The sequence below is a fragment of the Cyprinus carpio genome, chromosome B2, assembly GCF_018340385.1.
Source record: "Cyprinus carpio isolate SPL01 chromosome B2, ASM1834038v1, whole genome shotgun sequence".
NCBI classification, from domain to species: domain Eukaryota; kingdom Metazoa; phylum Chordata; class Actinopteri; order Cypriniformes; family Cyprinidae; genus Cyprinus; species Cyprinus carpio.
Window position 1 is genome coordinate 15,582,672 of NC_056598.1, and position 27,228 is coordinate 15,609,899.

The 27,228-nt window shown below is 36.0% G+C and overlaps 3 protein-coding genes across 8 annotated transcripts; all 3 read left to right on the top strand.

Annotated features, from left to right (window-relative positions):
- Window positions 1–4,558: 4,558 nt before the first annotated feature.
- LOC109051359 (alpha-tocopherol transfer protein-like) lies at window positions 4,559–8,207 on the top strand. The gene is made up of 5 exons (XM_042718308.1): window positions 4,559–4,820; window positions 6,053–6,206; window positions 6,288–6,481; window positions 6,680–6,790; window positions 6,878–8,207. Exons 1-5 carry the CDS (start codon window positions 4,626–4,628, stop codon window positions 7,085–7,087), a joined length of 864 nt encoding a protein of 287 aa, XP_042574242.1. The 5' UTR covers window positions 4,559–4,625; the 3' UTR covers window positions 7,088–8,207.
- Window positions 8,208–10,467: 2,260 nt separating this feature from the next.
- On the top strand, window positions 10,468–27,125 carry LOC109051355 (probable serine/threonine-protein kinase kinX). 6 transcript variants are annotated; one of them, XM_042718318.1, is made up of 10 exons: window positions 10,468–10,645; window positions 14,982–15,137; window positions 15,261–15,305; window positions 16,137–16,205; window positions 21,428–21,499; window positions 22,889–22,957; window positions 23,193–24,182; window positions 24,617–24,661; window positions 24,832–24,876; window positions 26,390–27,125. In XM_042718318.1, exons 1-10 carry the CDS (start codon window positions 10,609–10,611, stop codon window positions 26,395–26,397), a joined length of 1,536 nt encoding a protein of 511 aa, XP_042574252.1. In that variant the 5' UTR covers window positions 10,468–10,608; the 3' UTR covers window positions 26,398–27,125. The 6 variants fall into 6 exon arrangements, with proteins under 6 accessions (XP_042574252.1, XP_042574249.1, XP_042574251.1 ...); XM_042718315.1 differs by having other exon boundaries at window positions 10,470–10,645; window positions 24,829–24,876; XM_042718313.1 differs by lacking the exon at window positions 10,468–10,645 and adding an exon at window positions 13,474–14,074.
- On the top strand, window positions 19,891–21,078 carry LOC122136197 (stress response protein nst1-like). Its single transcript, XM_042718319.1, has one exon. It carries the CDS (start codon window positions 20,130–20,132, stop codon window positions 20,655–20,657), a length of 528 nt encoding a protein of 175 aa, XP_042574253.1. The 5' UTR covers window positions 19,891–20,129; the 3' UTR covers window positions 20,658–21,078.
- Window positions 27,126–27,228: the final 103 nt, after the last annotated feature.

Sequence of the window (27,228 nt, forward strand, 5' to 3'; positions counted from 1 at the left end):
GATGATGCAAACCCCTCAGAGGACCTCAGATGATGCCAAGCCTGAAACAACATACAGAACTACCAAATTTTGCTACAAGTCTGATTGCAACATACAATCATTGCTGTTAATAGTGTTCATCGTCTGTTTGATCACGTCATTAACTGAATTGTACTCTACATTTCTGCCATATGTACATCAATTTGACATAGTCACCACTGACAAGCTACTACTAAATATATTGTAGAAACTTAATTTTCTGCTTTGCAAGGATTTGTATCGTGACAAGCGCTATACAAATAAATTTGAATTGAATTGAAGAGTGTACTATATGAATATAACATTAATGTATTTTCAACCCAAATTAAAACAACACTAGAATAGTAATAAACAGGCAGTTTTACATTTGTTGAAGGATATGTGGCTTCGCTCTTGGCATTCACCGCGTGCCTTAATTGAAATACATTAAATCAAGGTCCACTGTGAACACGTACAGCGAGAGCCTAAAGTGCAAAGAGAGATTCATCTGGGCCTGATGAAAATCTGAATCATAGATTTAGGATGTACATCATCACTTGATAGTCTATGCACCGCAGGCCAGACAAATCATATTCCAACAGGTGTATTTAATCAAAAGCCTTACTTAAGGCCTATTTAGATATGAATGTCATCCTGGTTAATGCTGAATGTTTCCTTATCCAGTGAGCCATACTGGAAGCCTGTGTTCTGACGGACAAAGCACACAGCCAGGAGCAGTGCATTCAGAATGTCTGCACATCCAATGCATCAAATGCAGCCTTCCATCCCTGTAACCTATAAAACATCAAAATCATAACAGTTTAACCATGATGGCCACCAGGCCTATTCGACATGCAATACACAGACTTAACGTCGAACATCAGACAACACACGCAAATACATCCCCAAATATATGCCTCATATATAACATTAAAAGAAAAAAGTATTACTGATAACAATATCCGCTAAATACATCATGCCAGAATACGCAGAACATTCATAAGGTTCTTATTAAATCCCACTGCAGTCGGCGGCCAGCATCCGTGTTAATACCCGCATCATCACTGCATCATCCCACAAGGGTGGTTGAGACTTATTTATTATCTACGTTTATTTTACGATTTAGGAGTTCATGTACGTACCTCCGTGAAGCCACGCACACCTGTTCCTATCGCTGCCTAATATTAAAGCGGACTTTCAAATAAATGACGAACCAACGACATAAAAATATGGAAACTGCGCTGAGCGCTACATTGCAAGGGAGGCGCGTGACGTCACCATGCAGACAGATGTTCAATCCCTGCGTCCTTGAGTTTAGCTATAGGCTAATTTAGCCAACAAACCATTGATTGATTAATTATAACCCTTACATGACAATAATGGTAGGCCAATAGCTAGTATGTCATACTTTTTCATTAATTTATTTATTAAAAAAAGTAGCTGTTGGGACATTATAGGTTTTAAACAAGTTATAAAATTTGAAATAGCTACATTTTGCTATGATTAGAGTGTTGACAGCCACAGTAATGTCATAGACTTAAGCACAAATACAAAAATGTGCAGTGAGAGTCCAGGGGCGGTTGCAACATTCATTAAAATGTAATAAAATCATTCTTGAACGTAATTTTTCCATTTCTTTATTTTATTTGTGCACAGCAGGGTCTTCACTTAGTTATAGAAATATGTTATGACATTTATAAAGACAAAGACTACTAAGGGGGGAAAACCCATTTTTTTTCAAGTAACAAGTAATAGCCATGTTTTTATGGAAGCATGTGGATAGCAAAATTTATTTTGAAATGTACAGGCATGGCCAAAAGTTTTGGCATTGACATAAATTGTGTTTTGCAAAGTTTGCTGCTTAAGCTGTTGTGGTGTTCATTCACATTGTTTCTATTGTGTAGAGTGATCAGATGCATTTGAAATAATTGCTAAAAGCTTAATTGGCCAAAAAATTAACTTTTTACCAAAACAAAATAAAAAAATTAAATTTCACAAAAATGACCAGCTAACATTAATTGGCTAATCATACCAGCAGCACATGTGAAAGTGTGAATGAGTACTAGTCAGGTTAAAGGGATAGTTCACCCAAAAATGGAAATTTGATGCTTATCTGCTTACCCCCAGGGCAACCGAGATGTAGGTGACTTTATTTCTTCAGTAGAACACAAACAAAGATTTTTTTTTGCAGTCTGTCAGTCGTATAATGGAAGTGAATGGGAATCACGACTTTGAGAGTCAAAAACACATATACAAACAAAACCAAATTAAACCCTGCGGCTCGTGACGATACATTGATGTGTAAAGACATGAAATGATTGGTCTGTGCAAGAAACTGAATGATATAAAAAATGATATAAATACAGAGCTGCTCGGATTGAGTTGGGCAGGTCATTCCACAGAAGGGAACATTTAATTTAAAAGACTGTGAAAGTGATTTTGTGGATGGTACAATACAGCAACGTTCGCTTGCAGAATGCAAACTTCTAGAGGGCACATAACACTGGAGTAATGAATTTAGGTAAAGGGGTGCAGAGCCAGTAGTGGTTTCGTAGGCAAATATTAATGCCTTGAATTTTATGTGAGCAGCTATTGGAAGCCAGTGCAAATTGATAAACAGAGGTTTTCTCTAATGAAGCTCCCTTCTGACTGTTTGGGACATCTGGAAAATCGATTGTTCGGAGAAGAATAGGTAAAATCTACCATGAGCTCTGTGTTGTGCCAACAGTGAAGCATCCTGAGAACATCCATGTGTGGGGTTGCTTTTCAACCAAGGGAGTGGGCTCTCTCATAATTCTGTCCCAAAACACTGGCATGAATCAAGAATGGTATCAAAACATCCTGCAAGAGCGACTTCTCCCAACGATCCATGAGCAATTTGGTGGTTATCTGTGCATTTTCCAGCATGATGGAGCACCATGTCACAAAGCAAGAGTGATAAAGAAGTGGCTCGAAGATCATTACATTGACATTTTGGATCTGTGGACAAGCAACTCCCCGAATCTCAGTCCCATAGAGAACCTGCGGTCTGTCCTGAAAAGGCGAGTGATCAAGCAGAAGCCCACAAACTGTGATCAACTCCGAGAACTTATAAGGTAAGAATGGATCGCCATCACTCAGGATTTGGCCCAGAAACTAATATCCAGCATGCCAGAGCCAATTGCAGAGGTTATGAAGAACAAGGGTCAACACTGTAAATATTGACACGTTATACATTTTTTTTGCCAATAAAAGCCTTTAAAACTTATGATGTGCTTATCATTGTTTTTCAGTATACTGTAGAACATAAAAATAATCAAATACTGAAGCAGCAAACTGCAAAACACAAAATTTATGTCACTGCTAACACTTTTGGCCATGACTGTAATATGAAAAATGACAATGCAATATGTAAAATGGCAATGTATTTCTGTATTTAAATTTGCACTAAATATGCAACATTTAGTGCAAGATGAAAATAAAAATTCAATTATAATTTACATTTACCATTTTCTACACTATAGTTTAAATATGTAAATTAAAAACATATTTTAATGCTTTATAAGTTGCAAAATTAAAATGAAATTGTGTTACCCAAATTGATTAGATCTGTTTAACATGTCCAAGAAAAAACTGTAGCAAAATTATCATTTAAATGCCATTTTTCCAAAATACATTTAGACTTATGGTAGGACACATGGGATTGCATTTTCATCATGATACCATGTGATAATTGTAGCAAAATGCAGTGGGAATTTCAAAATGCATTCTGAGCCAAATGTGCAGCAAAATGGTAAATTGTGATTTAAATATCTTTTATTTTTCTTAAATACATTGACACTTACAGTTGGTCTGAATTGCATTTTCATTAAATACCCTGCGATCAGTGTACACCAGTCACGCTGTAGTTTGACCAGTGATCAGACCAGTCTTACTTTTCAGATTCAAGTTAGACTAATCTACCTTTTTATGTAACTGACATTACAAAGTTATGACTTATCTTGGAGGAAAAAAAAAACAAAAAAAAAAATCTGATTGACCAGTCTAAGCAATTTATCTGACCGGCATTTGAACTCTGTGTGTTCAAGTGATATGCAGGTACAATAAGTATGTGTGTGTGTGTGTGTGTGTGTGTGTGTGTGTGTGTGTGCATGTAATGTATGTTTGGGTGTTTATATGTTGTCTTTTACATTGTAGGTTTTCTTCAATTATATTTTGTGTGTGTGTGTGTGTGTGTGTGTGTGTGTGTGTTTTACTGTAACACGAAAATAGGGTGCCGTGAGAACATAATTTGTTAAAATTATTTTTCTAAATAATTAAGTTGGAAATCGACAGCAAGGTGATTAATTCAATGTACATAGTTTAGGCCTACTCTCTCTTAAACATCTGGAGGAACTGTTAGAATCCATAACAAAGATATGTAATAGCCTATCTTTGTTAGGGATTCTGATTAGGACTTCTATTTAATCTGGCGAGAGACTATTCAGTCTAAGTTTTCTAGGTTAATGTTCGACAAAACTTGACCTGTACAAAGGCGAAAAAACACTAGCCGATAGTCGTCACTGGGATGTGAGGGGCTCATTCCCTGCCCCCTTTACGTAATACCTCTGCTCAGAGACCACGATGACATTCGATGGACTCGCGCAGTTATGAAGTCTGGAGAAGTTGACAACATCGAAGAATTAAACAATTTGCCTGTTGATTCTATTCGGATTGCACCGTATTTGTCTGAACTGAAACAAAAAGCAGCAGCAGAAGTTAGCATTCGACACTTGAATTTGACGGAAACGTTTTTGATACGGTTTCTGCAGGCGAGAGACTTTGATGTGGCACTGGCGCTCAAGGTTTGTAGCACTAATTTAAACGATGATTGAACTCGACTGACTGATATTAACTTGTAAACAGAGGTGGAAAGTAACGAATTACATTTAGGGTGGGTTGCACGGATAAGGATTAATCTTAAATCTAGATTAAATCAAGGTTTATCTAATAATTGTTGCACCAAACTTTAAACCTTGTTTAAAAATAAGCAGGTTTACATCGGTTTACATGTACACCATAATCTTGATCCTGGATTTAATTTATATTTAAAATAGATTAACTTCGTTGCTCAGTAAATTTAAACTCAGATTTAAATCTCAGTTGGGGATTAATTTTAAATTTACAGGTGTGGAGGTTTAAATGAAATAAAGTGCACCTACAGTTACAATTATGTGGCTGATTAAACAAAGAAAACAATAGAGAGTGTGTCATGAGGTGTTTATTGCAAATAAATATTATAATGAAAGTGCATTAACTGCCAAGCAAATTACACTGTCAAGGTCCAAAAAAGACATCGTCAGAATAGTCCATCTGCCATCAGTGGTTCAACCGTAATGTTATGAAGTGATGAGAATACTTTTTGTATGCAAAGAAAACAAAAATAACGACTTTATTAGTGAATTTTGAACACTTTTTGTTTTCGGAATAAATGTGGGAAGTTTTTGGAGAACATCCGTTGAATGCAAACTGCATACGCTCTTCTGTGTCAGCCGCGCTGCACGGATGCTCTGTTTTCCTTCAAATCAATGCTTAAACACATGTAGAAAACATATTCTTGTGTTGTGGCTGACACAGAATAACGTATGCAGTTTGCGTTCAGCGGATGTTCTCCAAAATGGTGCTACAGTGATGCGGAGAGACACAGAGGAGAAAAATTGTTGAATAAAGTCGTTATTTTTGTTTTCTTCACATACAAAAAGTATTCTCGTAGCTTCATAATATTACGGTTGAACCACTGATGGCAAATGGACTATTCTGACGAAGTCTTTCATACTTTTCTGGACCTTGACAGTATAATTTACTTGACAGTCTATGGGACAGTCACAAGTCTCCCGGTTTTCATCCAAAATATCTTAAATTGGGTTCTGAAGATGAATGAAGCTTTTACGGGTTTGGAACGACATGGGGGTACGTGATTAATGACACAATTTTCATTTTGGGGTGGAGTATCCCTTTAAGATTTGTCCCAATAATATTCTTAAGTTAAAAAACTTGGCTAAGACATATCATTGATGGTGTATTTTTTTATCCAAAGCTTTTGATTAACTATCATAAATGGAGACAAGAATGTCCAGCAATAACAGCCGACCTGAAGCCATCATCTGTCATAGGACTTCTTCAAAACAATTACCATGGAGTTTTGAGATCACGAGATGATGCTGGAAGTCGCATTTTAATCTATCGGATTGGCAAGTACATACACAAACAATTTTTAAATTGTTATTTTGTTCATTATAATGGAGAATATCGCAAATTTAAATTGTTTTTAGGTCAGTGGAACCCCAAAGAATTTACAGCTTATGAGGTTTTCCGTGTGAGCCTCATTACATCAGAGTTAATTGTTCGAGAATGGGAGACTCAAAGAAATGGACTCAAAGCTATTTTTGATCTCCAAGACTGGTGCTTCGCACATGCCCTGCAGATAAATCCTTCCTTGGCAAAAAAGATATCTTCTGTGCTTACAGTAGGTAGCCTATCCATTAAAAATTTTCATGAAAATTTAGAAGACATCACTTATTCAGATTTCTGTAGAAGATCTGACTTTAACATCCCTTCGGAAATACTTGCTCAAAAAACTGGAAAGTACATTAAGTATTACATTAAGTACATACAGTACTGATTAATTTAATGCATTGAACAAAACATCAAATCTGTTTTGCAGGACTCCTTTCCTTTGAAAGTTCGTGGCATCCACTTGATAAATGAGCCTATTTTTTTCCGTCCCGTCTTTGCCATGATCCGTCCATTTCTTCCAGACAAAATCAAACAACGGGTTAGTGACATTTAAGTACATACATGTGGAATTTTAAGGTGTTTTGCTTTAAAAGATTTAATATATGTGGTGTGTTTTTATTTATAGATTCATATGCATGGGAGTTCTTATGCCAGAAGTCTCAGCGATTTCATTCCGAAGGCTGTCCTCCCTCCTGAGTATGGAGGAACCGGACCCAGCATAAATGAGGTGTGCCAGGATTGGACTGAGTACATCATGCAGTCTGAAGACTATCTCCATAGCCTCTCTATAGATTTAGGTGGAGGAGATGCTTCTCAGTCATCTGCCTATGAGTGATTAAAATGAAGATATTTCTTACCATGTGCACTTTGTGCTAGATGATGTAATACATTCTGCTGGGCTGGTTACATACTTCTTTGAAAATCAGGATCATTTTGCTGACTTAAAGTAATAGTTCACCCCAAAACCCTCAGGCCATTCAAGATTCTCCACTGGAACAGATTTGGAAAAATTTAGCATTACATGTCAATAGAGTCATCATAATAGGTGCCATCAGAATGAGAGTTCAAAGAGATGAAAAGGTTCTTCTATGACATCATGAAGTACCTTTATTTTTAAGAGTGCATGTGACTCCAGTCCATTAAGTAACGTCTTTGGAAGCAAAAAGCTGTATGTTTGTAGTAAATTAATAAATACTTAAAAAAAACAACAACAAAAAACAACAACTTCAAACGGTTGCTTTCAGCTAAATTAAGAGTTCTCTATCCATAATATTGCTTCATCTAATCTGAATAAGGAGAGAGATATGCACAAAATTCCAAAACAGTGAATGGCCTGAGAGTGAGTACATTTTTGTTTTTGGGTGAAATATTCCTTTAAATTGTAAAGCATTTTAGTGTAAACATGTATGCTTTACTTATATACTTTTACTTTTTCTTTACTTTTTGTCATATTGCACATGAACTAATGGTGCAACTGTTTAAATTGTCTGCCTAGCTCTCCTAATACTCCAGACTGGAAAAAACTGAAATTCATATTTCCGAATAATGTGATTTTATTGAATTCTATATGTCACAGACATTCATTGCAAATGTGATATACCTCTGAAGATACAATATAGGATCAAAGATCTATTCTGTTGCCTTAGAAGAAGGATTCCACAGTCACTTTTAAATAACACAAGTAGTGTACAATGTTGTGCATGATCAAAATATCAAAGTGCCTTTCTTCTTTTCCTTGTGAATTGTCAATGCTTTTATTGTTATATTTTCATAACAATGGACATAATTCAGGATGTTAAGTAAGTCTTTGTTCTTCTGGAAGTTTGACAGCAATCATCATGAACTGCTTCATTATATTGATGCTGTTAAGTCAAATGATCTGTAATGTAACTGTAAACTGCAGCATTTATTAACCTTTGCTGCATTTTAAATAAAAAAACTGCTGAAGACATTTACATTTTAGTCTGCACCAAGTTGGAGTATAAAATAGCACTTTGGTCTGTTGCCTTTTGCTCTGACTCTTAAACAAATATAAACAGAGACTAATGACCTTACTGGAACTCATGTTTACAGATTTCCTTAAATGTGAATTTCTGAAACCATGTATATAATCTAGTTCAGTTTATTTCATTATTTCTGTCAGACATGGTGTCTAAAGACAGTAGAAAATGACTGTTTTACATTATTTAATTGTGCTGTCCTCACTTGTTATCGAACTGACTATTCTGTTTGTTTTTTCAATTTAATGTAAATCATCATAATGATAAAAAAAGTACAGACATATTAATACAAAATGTGCAACTTGAATAAACTTGGCAGCAAAACAATTGCAAAGGTCATTGTGTGAAAATCTTTCCCCAACTGATTTTTGAAATTTTCAGTATTAGCTATATGTAAAATCCAGTTGGTTGTCTAAGGTAGGCACACCATTCCTTGCTTTTTTTTTTAATCTAATAAAATTCTTATTGTATCCCATTATCTTGTTAATCAATTAAATTATAAGATAAAACAAAAGGGGATATATTATTAATAGTAACTTCACTAAGAAATTATTTAAAACCACAGTTTTGTAGTCTGTTTTTAATACTTGAATGTTCAATCTCCAGGAGGAACCAAGACGTTCCTAAAACAACGATCTCTCGTGTTGAGAAGGGGCCATTATCCTGTTTTTCTAGGGGGACTATCTGTGCAACTGCTATGCATTTTTTATTGTATTCATTTTGTGCACATTACCCTAGCAAATCACACTTTAAAAAGCTGGTAATGCGACTGACGCAAAGAAATGACTTTATACGCCAGTTCTGTCATATACTCTAAGAATATTGTTGAATCGTTTTAGGCAATGATTGCACGCCCTCTGCTGGTAAAAATATATATATTTTTTTACAAAATCACACTAACCAGGAATGCCCAAAGCGCTACTGTGAAACATTATATCATTCATATCGGCAAATGTATCCTGAAGATTTACATTGCGAATTACAATGAATGACACTTTCTCACACATGCCGAATGGTGGGAAAGGCCAAAATGGTTCCTACTTTCACCCAAGCACCCATCTAAGAACTTCTCATGCTAACACAGCAAGAGTATCGTGGCATATTTATATTTGAGTAGCACTAAATAAATCTATTACTAAAGGTACAGTTAGTTTTGTGCACACAGCTGCAATCTTTAATCCTGCCTGTATATTCCCATTGTAATTACCTTAATTTAATTTTTGCCATTAAAATGTGGGACAAATTACTCCACAAATGTTTCATCACTTAAGTGGTGATGGTTGTTAGAAAGGATAAAATGGGTTTTACTGTTACACTGATCTAATTAAGTCAAAGTTAATCTTGCTTTCTAATTTTTCAGTTATTGACATGCATATGTATGGCAGCATTGTCAGAGGTTAGTATAATTCAAATTCAACAAATGCTTTTGACAAAACATTTAATTACGAATAAATTAATTCAAGTACACGTATATATATTCTTAAATTGTCTCTGATTCTTTTATGAAAATGGAATTTTCTAGGGAAATTATCCCTTTTGACCAACAGGATCTGGGTGTGTTTTTCAGCTGAATTTTATCGTTACAATTACAATTAGAAAAACAAAAAGTGCATCATTATTTGTATTAAACTGGGTAATCACAAAACTTACTTTTAATAATACATTCTTATGTTTAGTTCTAAAGTTTTACAACAAGTATTAATCTCATATAAGGGTAAAGTTCCACACTACTTACTACAGTCACTTTAGGATGAGGTGGACAAAACTAGTCAATAGAACAATATGTACCAAGACAAAAGTACAGTTTTCGTTGTTAATTTTACCCCTCGCAGTATAAAGCATTATTATGACGAACTCGGTTGAATTAGCTATATATATGCAAATCACAACCTACGCAAGCTTTATATAGGTCAAACATACTCGACCGTTATACGCAACGATGGGAATTATAACAACGTTGTGAATTGGTTTGCATTCCCAGCACTGTGTGAAAGGACATGGATTGGATCTCGCGATAAGTCCAACCTTCCATCTTGCCACGTTCCAGTGCTGGTAGAAGAAAAACAGGAAAGAACTGGGCGGTTTTACCTCGTAGGTATCCACACGATTGAATAAGTCATTGGCCACTGCTCAGCGATTGGATGACATTTTCATTTGCCCCGCCCACAAAGGCTTTTTCTGGACAGTATTGGTCGAATGTTCAGTCACTCAAAAGGGGGACGGGCTGCTATGGGCCTCGGTGTATGAAAGCATAGGGATTTGATTTTTTGCAGGGCATCAGTACCAGAGCTGAGACTGGAATTACAGTCAATCCATTTGTTACAGAACAAGAAACGTCGAAGAACTTTCACTTGCAATGGCTAAGAAAAATGCAAAGGGACCAGTCAAAAAAGGTGTGTATGTTTACATTTTGTCGTCAAAAATACGTGCATTTCGTCGAAGGCCTTAAAGTTAATCGGACGGCAAGACTGATTTTTGTTGATCTAATTTATATGCCATGTGTAGAAGTTATAAACAAGTAAAATAATACGAATGGCCCCAACACATTGTGTCGGCTACAGTCGTGATATGTTACATTTATGTTATATGTTATTTATGTCATATATGTGATATGTTACTATACGTTAGTTGGGTTACACTGTAACCACAAACAGTTTTTGAATCGTAGCTACATTCTGAGCGAGTAAGAACTTTTCTGTCCGAAAGAGGGGTGTATTAAACCCCCCTGAACGTATCTATACACTTGGAAAAATGGACGAAATGGTTGCAGAACTTCTGCATGCTTTTAGTCGTAACTTATTTGCACGAGCGCCACAAGGCCTAGTTTATCGTGCTGTTTGTTAATTACGACAGCAGCAAATGACCTACATTTTCAGATAAATGTTTGCATATAGTTAGAGCCAGAGTTGCCCCAGTGCAAGCTTTTAAATGCTCACGTGTCAATATTGGGAGATCGTGGGAGGGGTTACACGTGGCCTCTAGGGTCCCATGTCCCCACATACTGCTGGTTAACAACGTCCTGGCGTGGGGTTTAGTTATCTAGCTATTATTATCGACTTTAGTAACTGCGTGGTTATTATGTAAGAGTGGTAGATTAACTATCGGACTGTTGAAAGTAGAAATTTTAGACACGGGTGTATAGATTTATCATATGTGCTGACTTTAAACTGTAAAAAGGCTAATGTTACAGTAAAAACGGCATAAATTGTTGGTAAACTGTAAATTGCATCACCATATACGATTAAAATATGTATTTACATGCAGTTATACTGTAGATCTATTTTCAGTTATATTATTTTTATTTTGTGTGTTACCCTGTTTGTCAGGACCACTGTGCACTTTCTATTTATGTTTGTTAGCTACTGTTCATGGTAAAGCCTGTTTTGTTCATGGAAAAGATTAATTCATCATGTGGCCGCCTTATTTTAAAACCTGAATTATTATGGTGGTTATCTCTATATTTTGAGCCAATAAAGCAGACCAAGCAGATTTGAACCGTATACCTGAATACAGGAATCAAATGGCATCATATTTTTATGTTGTTGGGTGTCCGTAAGGTGCCACTTGAACCACCATTTCTTATTTGCCATAAGCATTCCAATTCTCTCCAATAAACGATTACATTTTATTGTTTTTATCCAGTATGGAAAACTTTTCCTGTAAAGATAATAATCTAGAGCCACACCCATTTAAATATGTACTGAAGGTTAACTGTTACAAAACCACTATTCTTAGAATGATGCATTTATAATGCATTGCTTTGTAAAGTGAACCCAGCTGTTTATAAAGTGGTGCATTGCCCTCTTTTATCAAATGTCAAAATCATTGCTTTCAGGGAACATTTCAGCTGCACAGAATAACTTGCTGAGTGCCACATAAATGGTAAAGGAATGACAGCCTGTCATGACATGCTTGCATTTAATTTTTTTTTATTTATTAAGCATTTCTCTATTGATTCCACTGTTCTGTTCAAATAACCCTGCATGTTTGTTTTTCCAAGGGCATTTAATCCAATGCAGTTCTCTGACATATGTGGTTGTGTAGAATAGCCTATATTTTATTTTGATTTTTGTAAATGCAGTGTGCATCTCACAATATTAAATGTACTGTTTCATGCATAGAGTAAAGAATGCATTTGTGTGTGTTTAACAAGCAACACTATTTAGTCCAGATTTTCTTATGAATGCCAATAATGTTTATATATGCAACATTTGAACTCCTGTTGTGGCATCAGACAACCCACTGGACTTTTAAACCAGTGTATGATCTATTGTTCTAAAGCAGTGTCAGCTTGCTGGTCATTCAAGATTCCAGTCGGGGGTGTACATGCTGATAAGATCACATAAGGGGTTAATGTCCAGGGTTTGTTCCTCTGACCAGATAGGAAGGGGTGTGTAGGTACGACTGAAGAAGAGAGGGTAATTCAAGGCACACATTCCACTACAATTTTATGCAAGCTAGACGATGAACATTGTGTACCACAAAGGCATAGTCGAAGCAATGACAAAAGCAGTGCATGAGTTACAAAAAGAGTTTTAAGCACTGTTTTTCATAGCAGGCATAAATGGGGGAGGGGAAGACACTGATTAGGTCACAATGGCAGCTATTTGACTATGTTTAGAGACGAGTTAAGTATGTGTGTCTAGAGGGGAGTGCCTTGTCTCAAAACTTTGCATGCAGCTTTGATCTAGCGAAAAGATTAAAATCCACATCAATGCAGTTTTTAAATATTAAAAATCAAAGATTTGGGACTTTGGTTTGCATTAAATGTATGTATATATGAATATGTAAGAAATTAATACTTTTAAAAAAATTTTTTTAGCAAATATACTGATCAAAATATTAAGCAACATAACTGTTTTCATAATGAAAATATAAGAAATGTTTCCTGAGCACCAAATCAGCATATTTAACAGAGGAAAAAAATGAGCTTTTCCATCACAGGAATACATTTAATTTTCAAATATATTAAAATAGAAAATGTTAAACTGTAATGATATTTCACAATATAACTGTTTTGGCTATATTTTGATCTTAGTGTTATCTGTATGCACCGGGGTCTGAGAGTAACGCAATTTCGATTCTCTGTATGTATGTACTGTACATGTGGAAGAATTGACAATAAAGCAGACTTGACTTGAAATAAATGATATAGTAAGTGATATTCTTGATGAGGATAGAGGGTTACGTAAGTACATCATGGTTGTTTTACTTTGCTCAAAATGTTAGTTTGATGCAGGTTTTTCTGTTTTAGTTATATGGCTAGATTGCAGAAGCAGAAGCTACCACTAACGTTTATTATTTCATCAAGAAACTCGGGAGACCGGTCCTTGTATGGAAAAATAGCTCTGTGGCAAGAGAGTCACTTGCCAGGATTTAAATGCTCCTCTGCCTGGAGGCTGGAAAACGCCTTCCGAAGTTTGATTTGTGTGTCATTAAAACGCATGTATGTAGTGAAGCAGTGTATCCTCCATTGTGTGCTACTCTTTTGTTAAGTATAGTAATTTGGAAGACCATTCAGCCTTTTCAGCTTTCAAATTTGAACTAGAACAGCAGGATGGAGTGGGATTTGCCTCTACCCTTTCGTATGAGTGCTTGAGATTTTCTGGCTTTTGAGCGGACAGTTCTAAAAATAATCCATTTGCTGGTCGAGTTCCATATTAAGTTCCGGCTCAATTCACAAAGAACAAAAAGGCAGGAGACCTGCTGTTGTACAGGGGTTTGGGGTAGGATTGGGGTGAAAGACGCTCTCTTCTTCCACACGTTGCTTGGAGGAATGGGGGAGCCGAATGCAGAGGTCAAGTTGGTGAACGAAGAAACCGGTATAGTATTTTTATGATTTGGAATGCCGTTTTATGACGCGATTTAACAAATCATGGGGTGTGAGAGAAAGCCTTAACATTTGAAAATGAATGTAATCTTAGTTAATACTTTATTTTTAGTTTTTGTGTATATGAGCAGCAAAATTATTATTTTTTTTTCTTGTACTTTTTTGGGGGGGAGATGGCTTGCGCATTTAAAAAAAAATTATTGTTATAAAGTTTTATTGTGCAATCAGTTTATATATGCACCTATGCAACTATATATGTTTATATATATACAAACTATAAAAAGATAATTTATTTTGTCATAACACTTTAGTGTTGTTATTGCTCTATGTATATCTGTTACTAACGTTTGTAGCATGTGTGTGCGCATGAACAAATGTGTGGTTTGACCTAGCAGAACGTAGCGGACAAAACACCTGTTCATTCTTCCTACTAGAGCTCTGAATGCAGATGTATTTATACCACAGTTCCATGAGGAGTGTCAACAGACCTCAGAATAACTGCATCTTTAGACTTTTGTCACCTTGTGATTACTATAGATGTGATTTCATGTGGAATATTTAAACATCTTACAGGGAATCTTTCATCAGAACCAGAAATCTCTTGGATCTTATACAGCATTTGAATATAGAAAGAATTGATTGGTCTCCAGTATTTTTGCAGCTTCAAAGCTAATGTTACATAGTCTATGAACTACTGGCCTTGAGTGAGTGCTTGTGTGTACAGTAATACTACAGGATTAATCTCACTTTCAAAGTCATGGTTTAATTTTGAGCATGCATTCTTCATTCACATGAGGGTTGGGTTGTGCTGCATTGATTTGATTTTGTTAAATGAAAATGTTTTATATTCATATACATTTCTTCTTGATATTGTATAATCTTATTCTTTTATCCTTCAGAGGCCAAGCCACAGCAGGCTCATAAAAATGGAAAGAAGGCAGAGGTTGGAGGGGGAACCTCGTTTTTCACCTGGTTCATGGTTTTGGCTCTCTTGGGCGTCTGGACTTCTGTAGCTGTTGTGTATTTTGACCTTGTTGACTATCAAGGTGTAATTGGTGAGTCTTTGATTTCTATTATTCAGATTTTTTTAAATTATAAATGGTTGTAGTTTTAAAAATACTCTACATAAATGTTATAAGTAATTTTTTTTTGTATATCTGGCCTTAATTTGCATGCAGCCAAAGCAAAGGACTTGCGCTATAATCTTTCAGAGGTGTTACAAGGTATGAAATCTGATCCAGTCAATAGAATCACTACCATAAACCTCATTTCTTTGAACCTTTCATCTTCAGTTACAAAGTAGGGAAACAAATTTGATTGTTAGTTCTGTTTTAGTGTAATTTTAATACACTTAAAATCATACTTTAATACTTTTAAACACACACTACATTTATATAAATATACTCTAAAAGTTTGGGGTCAGTGAGATTTTGTTTTGAAATAAATTAATTTTATTCCACAAAGATGCATTAAATTGATCAAAAGTGACAGTAAATACATTTATGGTTTTCTGAAGGATCATGTGATACTGAAGACTGGGGTAATGATGCTAAAAATTCTGCTTTCCTAATTTGCAGGAATAAATTTGTAACATTAAAACATTAAAATAGAATCCAGTAATTTTACATTGTAATAATAGTTCACAATTGTACTCTTTTTCACTGTATCCATTTATTTATTTACTTTTTAAATGCATCCACGGTGTGCATAAGACATTTCTTTCAAAAACTGACACCAAAACTTTTGTACAGTAGTATAATTTCTAATCATTTGAATTATCAAATGTTAGTCTAATGATGTTTGTTAATGACTTTTTGAGGAAAGTTGTTATAAGGTGTTACCATGCAGGTTTATTTGCTAAAGAACTATATCAAATAGTACAAGGTTTCTTGTAATACTTTGAACTAAGAAATGTCTTTTATCTTGTTTTAAATAAGACAAATACGAGCAGTTTCACAGCGCTATTTGTAGGACCTTTAAGTTTCAAATATGGCACAATGAATTATTCACAACCCATGTCAAATGACTAAATGAGATTCACTTTACTTTTCTAGGTAAACTCGTGTCCTATGATGCTGATGGTGATGGAGACTTTGATGTGGAAGATGCTAAAGTACTACTAGGCAAGTGCAGTGATTTCCAATGAAATTTTTTACTAGATGATGTTTTGCATGACTGACTTTGGTTCACTTTTGTGCAGTTTTGAATTAAATCAGACAGATGCACGTGCATGGTACTTTAATCATTTTGTTCAAACAACATACCATTTTGGAGAAGAAGTGATGAGAGGTTGTTGCCTTATTGCATGAGTTTGTAAATTAGACCAACTTGACAGTATTGCATTTAAGGCAAAGTCATGTCATAAGAAGATATAATAAAGAGATTTATTTTCTCATTTAGCATGTAGTTTAACTGATTTCACAAGTAACTGAGCCATATCAAAAACAGCCCCATTAGTCCTTCCCATGCATGCCACCTTTCTCCTTTACTTCATCTTACACTTTAATAGCATCTTTACCCTCTTTATTTTTATAGCACTGAATCCTTATCTACTAAACCTTGCAAACCAACACCACCCTCTCTCTATTTTCTTGCTCTCCCACTGTTCTTTCTTTCCCTCTCTTTCTCTTTTTCCTTATTCTCCTGTTTGCGTAGGGCTGACCAAAGATGGCAGCAAAGAAAACTCAGACTCCCTTGAGGAAGTCCTCGATATTTTAGCGGAAGAGGGCACTGATTGGTTTCAAGGTTTCTTCACCTTTCTTTATGACATTATGAGTCCTTTTGAAACGCTAGAGGATGAAGAAACCGAGGCAGCAGCGGAGGATGTTGCTGGCGCGTCACAGACTGAAGGGGTTCAGGGCCAAAAGACATGCGTTATTTTAGGCCTTCAAAATCAATAGTCGTGTTTTCTATCGCATTTGTGACAGAAGCACTTTATTAGAGGAGGACTTGCTCCTTTGACAACTTGATTCTGTTCCTAACAGTTGAAGAAATATTTTGTTGGGAAGATCGCCAACAGTCACTTTGGGACCTGTGAACTCTTGAGAAGATGATGTCATTATGAACATTTACATATTTGTAAATATTGAACTTGTGTAGTTCATGCTTCATTGCAGCTCTTTTGCAACGGCTGTTTCCAGCTACTAATACTCTATTTACCTTTTTGCATATGACCTTAGTGCTGTAAGTTGAACATATCACCTTTGCTGCATGCCTCAGTTCACTTATATCATGAACAACAGTATGTATTTCTATTTGAGTCTCTCAATTTAACACTGTACATATGGAATCTTGTTTATAATCTGATTATCATTACCATTTCTCTCTGTCTTTAGTATCTGAATAGTTTATTTTGAGCCATTTAATATTATTACAATAATTGCATTTTGGGGTGATTTGCATCCTCAGCAACTCAGCGGAGATGGATCTTTTTTGTTTTATATTTCCTTTAAACTTTTTTTTTTTTTTTTTACTGCTCAATACAGAATAGACAGTTTTATGACATATAATTCATGTGAATTGCCTTTGCTCTCCTCCATCAGAGATTTAGAGAAGAATGATAGCTTAGATACACAGTATGAATATATCCCACCCCTCTTGCAGTACTACCTCAATTAACAAAATTCAGGTAGGAAATTTGTACTATCTATTTGTACTGTCTAAATGGATGTGTAGCTGATTTAAAGGGTTAGTTCACCCCAAAACAAAAGTTCTGTCATTAATTACTCACCCTCATGTGGTTCCAAACCTGTAAGACCTTCGTTCATCTTTGGAATACAAATTAAGATGTTTTCACAAAGAAAACAAAAACAACAACTTTATTCAACAATTCTTCTCTTCCTCACCCCGTCTGCAGCAGCGTCCCACCATTGTGGAGAGAGTATCACCATAGACATAATGAGTATCACAACACTTGCCCTTGCTTCTTGTTCATATAAACAATGCTTGCGCATGGCACCATTGCTTACGTAACATGCACATGCATCAGCATACGTTGTTTACATGAAGCGGGAGCAAGCGCATGTGTCGTGATGCTCTCCACAATGATGGCGCGCCACTGCAGACGGGATGAGGAGGAGAAGAATTGGTGAATAAAGTCACAATTTTTGTTTTCTTTGCGCACAAAGTATTCTTGTAGCTTCGTAAAATTACAGTTGAACCCCTGATGTCACATGGACAATTTTACTGATGTCCTTGCTACTTTTTTGGACCTGGGAACATTGCAGTTGTGTTGCTGTCTATGGAGAGACGGAGCTCTCGGATTTCATTAAAAATATTTTAAAATTGTGTTCCAAAGATGAATAAAGGTCTTACGGTTTTGGAACGACATGAGGGTGAGTAATTAATGACAACATTTTTGGGTGGACTGTCCCTTTAATCAATGGGTGTCAATTCAGGAACTTCATCAGTACATCAGCCAAGAGCTAGTTCAGTGGCGTGTGTAGGAAACGTCTCCTGAACCCCAGAGTTCTGTAACCGTCAACAATCAGTTCCTACCTGCCAATCTAAAGCACCTGAAACGGTGTGCCTGATAAGTAATACAGTGTTTATATGGCTACTAGGAGGGAATAGAGGGGGCTATGAATGTGAATGTTAAATATTTTGTATGCAAAAAGTACCATATGCAGGAATTATTTACAAAATGGCTGCTTTTGTGTCTGGAAGTGTATTTGGAGAAAATTAAGTGTGTAGAATTAGGAATTTAGCTTAGATTGAAAAAAAAAATCTTCATTATCACTTTAATACCACTTGTATCACAATTATACCTTTAGATATTTCAAGTACAGTTTAAGTGTTTATTTTGATAAGTTAACAATTCAGATCTTATGGTTGTTCAGAAGTTGTTTGGCTTTTTTGTTGTTAATAAGATTGCTTATCCTCAAATGTTGTACAAAAAGCCACTGCTTGCAGATAGTGATTTTGTAACTCTTTTTTTTTTTTTTTTTTTTTTTTTATCATTTTTACAGAGATTTTCTATCAGAATTATTTGAAATGATTAGACCTCAACCATTGTGTTTTACAGAGCATTGCGTATAATGACTCAATCAATAGAATCAGACCAGACACGGGTGAATGGACTGTATACTCTCTGACATCATTAGTGTCAAAGAGATGTATGAAGAAGACCACAAAGGCAGGACTTAGGCCTACATTGTACAACTGTTTTAAGTAGCAGTCACTGACTTTATTTGTCTGTCTCATTTAAATTAGATGAAAAGAAAGAGGTTTCCAGGAGAAAAGGAGGTATTTTGCACACTTGGTCTGAGTGCATGCAGCAGACTAGCCTCTAGTGTGGAAGACATTTACTTGATCAACTTGTTTCTGTTTGCATGACTGAGCTGACATGCAATATTTTAAGCTACATATTATTTTTTTTGTGTGTGTTTAACCAAGGAGTGTTTAACAATACCACCTGTTTTAAGTTGGCATTTATGAGTGTGCATGGACAAAGACTTGACAAGGAACTACGTGCACATGTAAGTTTGTGTATACTTTTTCCAGGCTATTTGCAAATAATATTAGGGAACTGTGGACTTGTTATAAACATCCTAAATACATAATCTTTTAATATAATGTGTACAGTAGTGATTCTCAACATGGGCTGTCTAGGGAGCCATTGCAAACTTCTTAGGGAGCCACAGGATGATTTAAATTATTTAAATTAGTTTTTTTTCTTAGTTTTTTCCATAAGCCAAGGATTTATTAAAGCATACAGAGCATACAGTACAATCACATGAATTTTGGTCAATTCATTTAATATATCAAGACACAGTGTCTGTTAAAAGTTTTTTTTTTTTTTTTTTTTTTTTTTTTTTTTTTTTTTTTTTTTTAATGAGCAGCTTTGTCATAATTACAGCAGAAATACTTGAAATATTTTAGCCTATGTGGTGGGCCTTCGAATATTCTGTAGGACAGCTGGGGGCAATTAAGTAAGTTGAGAACCACTGGTGTGGAGGATATCACAAACATACTAATGAGAGAGTTCTGATGTGAAATGATTTACATCATTACAACTAATTGCGTTGTGCCTTGATGTGTGTGTAGTGATGAGATTTAGTTACCATGATTACATCATCAAACAAAGTCTCTCCCCAGAGCTTTCCCACGCCAAAGATGTTGGGTTGAAGCTAAGGGAAGCTCTGAAACAGCAGCTCACCATCATCCATGAGAGAGTGGAGGCTAGGAAGATAGCTAAATTGGCTCTGGCAGAAGTGAGGAACATCCTAGCCAAAGAGGAGGAAGAGAGGACCTTGAACCATATCAGGGAGGAGTCGGAAGCCAAGGCCTGGGAGAGAGCTGAGGCTCGGCTGAAAGAGGAGGGGGAGAGAATAGAGAAGGAGGATGTGGAAAAGGCCATGGAAAGAATTAGAAAGGAGAAGGAGGAAAGGGAGAAAATGGCAGAAGTTGAAGAAGCAAAGAAGACTAAGAAGATGGAAAAGGATGAGGTGAAGGAAAAGCCAGAGGATGAAAGGAAATCTCATGAGAAACCCGTTGTTGATGACGATGCTAAAAAGGTTGAGAAAAATGGAAAAGGCAAAGAATCCAAGAAGGCTGCAGCTAAAAAGAAGCAGTAAGACAGCACATCAGCTACTGTTAGATCTTTTTGTCTTTTCTGTAATTTGTTAACATCTGGCTAAATTTGATCTCAGGCCATTGTGAGTCTCCAGAGACCACCCCTTGTAGACCGAAGGCAAGACCTGTCTCTATGAGAGATAATCAGTGATGTTAATCAGAACATTGAGATTAGTAGAAGCATAAGCAGAACAAGGTGCTATATGTTGATTGTCATATGGCAGTTCTTTTATTTCTCTTAAAAAATGTCTTTTGTTTGAGGGTAGGATTTTGGTTTACTCTTCCAAAATACTAGCTATAGTGTGAGATTTCAACATTGATGTTCCCCTGATTGTGTTTATTTTATAATAAATACAGCAGGTAGCTATACTTTACTAAGAGAAAACGTTCTTGTGTTATCAATAAACTATATGAATCCCCTGATTTGTTTTATCAGTGCCTTGAGTGCTTTTCTTCTCAGTGTTGATTATTACGAGAAAAACAGTTGTATTAAAACTGGACAAGAATACATGTCTGTTCACTAATAATATCTATAAACTTCCTTTTACCTCTCCTCTGTTTCCCTATTTGTCCATTTCAAATCTCAAACACATATCTTTGTGCCTGTAAAACAAAGGACAGAAAAAGCTCTAGTGCAAAAGTAAACCAAATGTCATAAGGTTGTTATGGAAATCCTTTTTTGAAAGTGTAATGCTCTCCATAGAGGGCTTGTTTTATGTGACTGTATTCTACGCTTGCCTCATGTGTGCACATCCACATGTAAAATCCTCAGGGCTGAAAGACAAATCCACCATCGAGACCAGTGAATCATTTGAGGGAACCCCTGCTGAACCTGTGGAAGAAGGTAAAGTAGAATCATATACAGGAGTTTTGTGCAATAAATATGGGTGAAGTGAGAATTTGTTGATGCATAGAAATAGCTTTGTAGGTCAATAAAATAAGATGCAGGATATATAACACAAATAGACATTTAATGTGATATGCAAGTTAGGAAAGTAAATGTACAAGTTACTGCTATTGTTACAAGATGAAATTGCCTGACCCTAAAATAACTATATATATTTTATTTGTCATCAAACCTATATTTTTAGTACATTTTAAAAGTATCTGCAAAAAATAAGAGTAATATAAGCATTAAACATTTGTTTGATTTGAGGGAAGTAGGCCTGTTGCAATAATCAATATATCGACTTATTGCACAATATAAATACATGACCTCAATAATTTTTGGTGACGCAATATATCGCCCATTATATTTACTTAAAAGTTAATGTCACCATGTTTTGTACATTCTACTTGTGCCTGTGTCTTTTGCAGCTTCTTGTACAGAACGTGATCTAGTCACGAGGTGCTCGTTCAAATTTAAAAAATGCTTCTACAAAAAAAATATTATTGATGAGATATGGCCTTGTTTAGGGATATGTGGCTTTGTGCATATGGACATCTGACTGCTATGTGGGGATTGTTTTTCAGCAGTAGTGTGCACCATTAATTTACAGAGAAAAGAAGGTCAGGAAAAAATATGTAGATGGAAAAATCTCCATACAAATTCTTTGTGCATTTTTCGTTTTTTCTACGTGTTACTTTGCACTTTTTGTTAGAAAATGTTTATTTACTATATATTCAAGTTTTTTAAGGTATCAAATATTTTGATACTTAATTTCCATGATCTCAATATTCTTAAAAATTAAAAGTTTGTTGTCATTTGGAAGTGTGTAGCCCTTCTTGCATTATTATGCTGTTACGTTATGATTATATATTCAGTGGCATAATATGGTCTTTAAAATGACAATAATATCGCAGTTATATCTGGGGCAATATATTGCACAACAGAAAGTTATCGTGACAGGCCTACAGGGGAGTTGGCCTTATCTAGTGGATCATTAAATATTAACAGTGTTCATAAGGACAGTGTTCTGTGTGTATATATATATGTACCACCTGTGTACTATGTAGAAATTATTATGATGGACACTTTTATAACTGAAATACTCATTCATCACTGGCGGGCCTTACCACATACCATAAAAGTTCTTGCATAAAAATAAATGAGAGTAATTGCATTGACCTGTTACATTAGACTTATATAACTGAACTTCAAATCTTAGTAAAGCATTTTTGTACAACTGTGTTTTAGGACCAATAAATAATTTGGCTTGTAAATTGGCTTTCAATCCAGAAAAACTGACTGTTTTCCTTCAAACGAAGTTTATTAGTTTTGTTTCTTAATCAGCTCCTGAATCTATTGTGGAGGAAGAAATCCAGGCCACTAAAGTTGAAGAAGCAGCTCAGCCACCACCGGGTATGGCTTTTGTGATGTCCTTTGAAATTACAATATGCAGTTGTTGCTATTTGTTTACACTCACATATTGTGTTGTATAGCTGTATACATGAATGTATATACTACAAAAGAATCCAGTATAACGCAGCCTAACCCCTGAATTGGTGCATTCACAAAGTTCTACATGTCACCTACCAATAAGAGCATAGTACAATCTATTTAATATATTTACTATAAGGGTTTTTTTCCTTTGCAGAGCCAGAGGCTGTGGAAGAGGAGCCTGTTCCTGTGGAAGAAGAACCTCTGGAAGTAGACGAAGAGCCCACTTCTGTAGAAGATGAAGTAGATGAGGAGGAACCAGAGGTTGAAGAGGAGCAAGAAGTTCCTGAGGAAGAACCAGAAGTTGTTGAGGAAGAGGCTGAGGTTACAGAGACTTTTGAGGAGGCAGTGGAAGAGCCTGCAAAAGAAGAAGAGTTCATACCGATTGAGGAAGCGGCACAAGTGAAAGAAGCGGTTGAGGAAGAGGCTGCATCAGTAGAAGAAGTAGTAGAAGATGCACCACTGGAAGAGGCAGCAGCAGAAGTAGTTGAAGAGGTTGCACAGGTAGAAGAAGCAGTGGAGGTAGTGTTGGAGGAAGAGGCAGCATCAGTGGAAGAGACAATAGAAGAAGTAGAAGAGGATGCACCAGTGGAAGAAACATTAGAAGAAGCTGCACCAGTAGAAGCAGCTGTGGAGGAGCTTGAACAAGTAGAAGAAGCTGTGGAAGAGGTTGTACCAGTAGAAGAAGCAGTTGAGGAGCTTGAACCAGAAGAAGAAGCTGTGGAAGAGGTTGTACCAGTAGAAGAAGCAGTGGAAGAGGTTGTACCAGTAGAAGAAGCAGTTGAGGAGCTTGAACCAGAAGAAGAAGCAGTGGAAGAGGTTGTACCAGTAGAAGAAGCAGTTGAGGAGCTTGAACCAGAAGAAGAAGCAGTGGAAGAGGTTGTACCGGTAGAAGAAGCAGTTGAGGAGCTTGAACCAGTAGAGGAACCTGAACAAGTGGAGGAACCTGAAACAACAGAACCAGTGGAAGATGTAGAAACACCTGAAGAGACAGTTGAGGAATCAGTCTCTGTAGAAGAAACTGTAACAGAAGAAGTTATAGAGGAAACAGATGAGCCACTTCAGGAAGATGAGGAAGTACAAGACTCCACATTGGAGGAAACAGAACTTGAGGCAGATGATATGGAAGAAGAAGAAGAAGAAGAGGGTAAGTTTTTGTTTTCGCAAGTTCACTCAGATGGTTATTATACAGCAGCAAGAAATAACACCCAAAATGTCTTTTGTTAAAAAAGTAGTGTAAGTACAATAATGTGGCCTAATGGTTAGAGAGTTTGACTCCTAACACTACAGTTGCGGGTTCGCGTCTCGGGCCGGCAATACCACGACTTGAGCAAGGCACCAAACCCCCAACTGCTCCCTGGGGGCCGCAGCATAAATGGCTGCCCACTGCTCCGGGTGTGTGTTCACTTCTGTGTGTTTGCACTTTGGATGGTTAAATGCAGAGCACAAATTCTGAGTATGGGTCACCATACTTGGCTGTATGCCATGTCACTTTCTTTTTTTTATTCACTATCAGATACTACACAGAGAACAGAGGAAGTTATGTTTGCTTTGTTGTGAAATGTGTCTGTCTTGTTACAGAGGATACAGCTGCTGAGGAAGAGCAGTCTGAGGAGGACGTAGCAGGTTGGTAATTCAATTTTATGGTTATATAAAAGATATAAAGAATGGGACGATTTCCTGGTCTGTGCAGAAAGCTGTGTTGAGTCATACATTCTATACTCAATGTCTGTTTTGACTCAATGTCTGTTATCTTTGTCTTGATTAACTTGTAAATTTGTTTATTCATTTAGCAGAGGAAATTAACCAAACAGAAGAACAAATTGAAGCAGAGCCCACAGGTAATCAGATTTTGTCCATTGATATGGATTTTCATCATGGTTGAAATTATCTCATTAAGGATGTTTTTCTCATACAGTTCACTTCTCTCTTTACTTAGTTTTGCATTGTATTGTTTCTATCTATCTGCATATATATAAATATTTTTACTGTTACTGCTTTGTCTTATATCTTTTATTAATGATTTGGTTATATTTCCTTGTCTTTATTTTCTGTTTGTAAATCTTTTACATATAAACATGTACGTAAAGATGCTAAAATTACGTGTCCTTTTAAGGCAAGTTAGTTATCTCAGTAGCCACATTCATAACCAAACCAAAAATCTGACAGCAATATGGTAACATAAATGGTGCTTCTTAACCTCAAGTGTGTGTGTGTGTGTGTGTGTGTGTGTGTGTGTGTGTGTGTGTGTGTGTGTGTGTGTGTGTATATATATATATATATATATATATATATATATATATATATATATATATATATATATATATATATATATATATATATATATATATAATCTGTCTAAACCAGTTAAAGGGATAGTTTACCCAAAAATGAAAATTATGTTTATCTGCTTACCCCCAGGGCATCCAGTGTAGGTGCCTTTGTTTCTTCAGTAGAACGCAAAATAAGATTTTTAACACAAACTGTAGCAGTCTGTCACTCTTATAATGTAAGTGGATGGGAATCATGGCTAAAACAAAAACAAAAAAATACAAAAAAACAACAACAACAAAAAAACATACACAAACCAAATTAAACCCTGCGGCTCATGACAATACATTGATGTGTAAAGACTCAAAACGATCGGTCTGTACAAGAAATTGAATGGTATTTATGTCGGTTTTTTTTACCTCTGATTCACGAAATGGCCGAACTGTTAGAACTCTAATGAGCGTGTCCTCAGCAGCAGGTGCGTGAGGCATCTTCTTCTTCGTTCTTGCTTTATGGTGGATCGCAGACTTATAAGTCTGTAATCTGCCATAAAGCAAGAACGAAGAAGAAGATGCCTCACGCACCTGCTGCTGAGGACACGCTCAGGAGAGTTCTAACAGTTTGGCCATTTCGTGAATCAGAGGTAAAAAAAAACCCGTTATAAATACTGTTCAGTTTCTTGCACAGACCGATCGTTTTGTCTTAACACATCAATGCATCGTCACAAACCGCAGGGTTTAATTTGGTTTTGTTTGTGTATGTTTTTTTTTTTTATAGTATGTTTTAGCCGTGGTTCCCATTCAACTCCATTATAAGACTGAAAGGCTGCAACAGTTTGTGTTAAAAATCTTCATTTGTGTTCTACTGAAGAAACAAAGTCACCAACATCTTGGATGCCCTGGGGGTAAGCAGATAAACATCAAATTTTCATTTTTGGGTGAACTATCCCTTTAATGCACAAGAGTAAACAAGCATTCACTAATGTAGAGTGGACTGTTTCTACCATATACAGTATCTGCTTCAACTGAAGACATCATAGACCTGGTTATGTGTCTTTAATGGGGATAATTTTGTGTTTTACAGAAACATAAAACATTAGGCAGTATGTAAGATACGGAGAGGACCAGCACCACATGGCATTCCACTGGAAGCGTGCAGCTGCCGATTTCCCACCATGGAGTAAAAAAAAAAAAGAGAATGCTACTATTTCCCTTTCAATTTTTTTTTTTTTTTTTTTTTTTGACATTCAAGCCTGCTTGTTAATTGATAATGCAGTCTGTTTGTGTACAATTATTTAAATGTTTGTCAACTTTTGTTTGGTGGTTTGACCCTTTCTCCCTTTCGAATCCCTTTTTTGTAATTACAGACAAAGCTTTTTTTCCTGTGCTCTAACATAGATGTGAAGTAGCCTTTTTTGAATGATCATGGATGATAGTTCAGTTGTAGTTTCCTCTCCTGTGTGTACAAACACCTTCATGTTGCTTTGTAGCTCAGAGATCTTCACATTCTACTCTGCACTGAATTCTCCAGTGTTTCTCTCTTCATCAAATCTGACGTTCTGCTTTAATGTGAAGGTACTATGCAAAGCTGCACTGATCTTTCGCTATTTCTACCCTTAGGTTTTGTACTACCAATATGTATTGAGTCTTAATTTCCAATGTTGCATATCAAGGACAAGTTTATGCTGGCAGGTTAACCAAGCAAGTTGCTATGTGAACTGTGTACGGAGTGAATGGGCGTGCATGTGCATGTATGTGTGTCTATTTGAAAATTCATGTTTAACTATGCGAAACAATCATTTGAGCCATTTTTCTCACTAGTATGTTTTCATGGTGTTTTCTTATGTGTTTTCCAGCGTACAGTCAACATTTTAGTACCTCTGTTGATATTTTCCTCAATACTGTAGCTGATATGCTAAGAGC

Coding starts and splice junctions, on each gene's coding strand:
- LOC109051355 (XM_042718312.1), top strand. CDS start 14,029: ATGGGGGAGCCGAATGCAGAGGTCAAGTTGGTGAACGAAGAAACCG. Junction 24,183..24,616: donor AGAAGAAGAAGAAGAAGAGG/GTAAGTTTTTGT, acceptor GTCTTGTTACAG/AGGATACAGCTGCTGAGGAA. Junction 24,662..24,828: donor GTCTGAGGAGGACGTAGCAG/GTTGGTAATTCA, acceptor TTATTCATTTAG/CAGAGGAAATTAACCAAACA.
- LOC109051359 (XM_042718308.1), top strand. CDS start 4,626: ATGAAGTCTGGAGAAGTTGACAACATCGAAGAATTAAACAATTTGCCT. Junction 4,821..6,052: donor ATGTGGCACTGGCGCTCAAG/GTTTGTAGCACT, acceptor TTTTATCCAAAG/CTTTTGATTAACTATCATAA. Junction 6,791..6,877: donor CAGACAAAATCAAACAACGG/GTTAGTGACATT, acceptor TTTTATTTATAG/ATTCATATGCATGGGAGTTC.
- LOC122136197 (XM_042718319.1), top strand. CDS start 20,130: ATGAGATTTAGTTACCATGATTACATCATCAAACAAAGTCTCTCCCCA.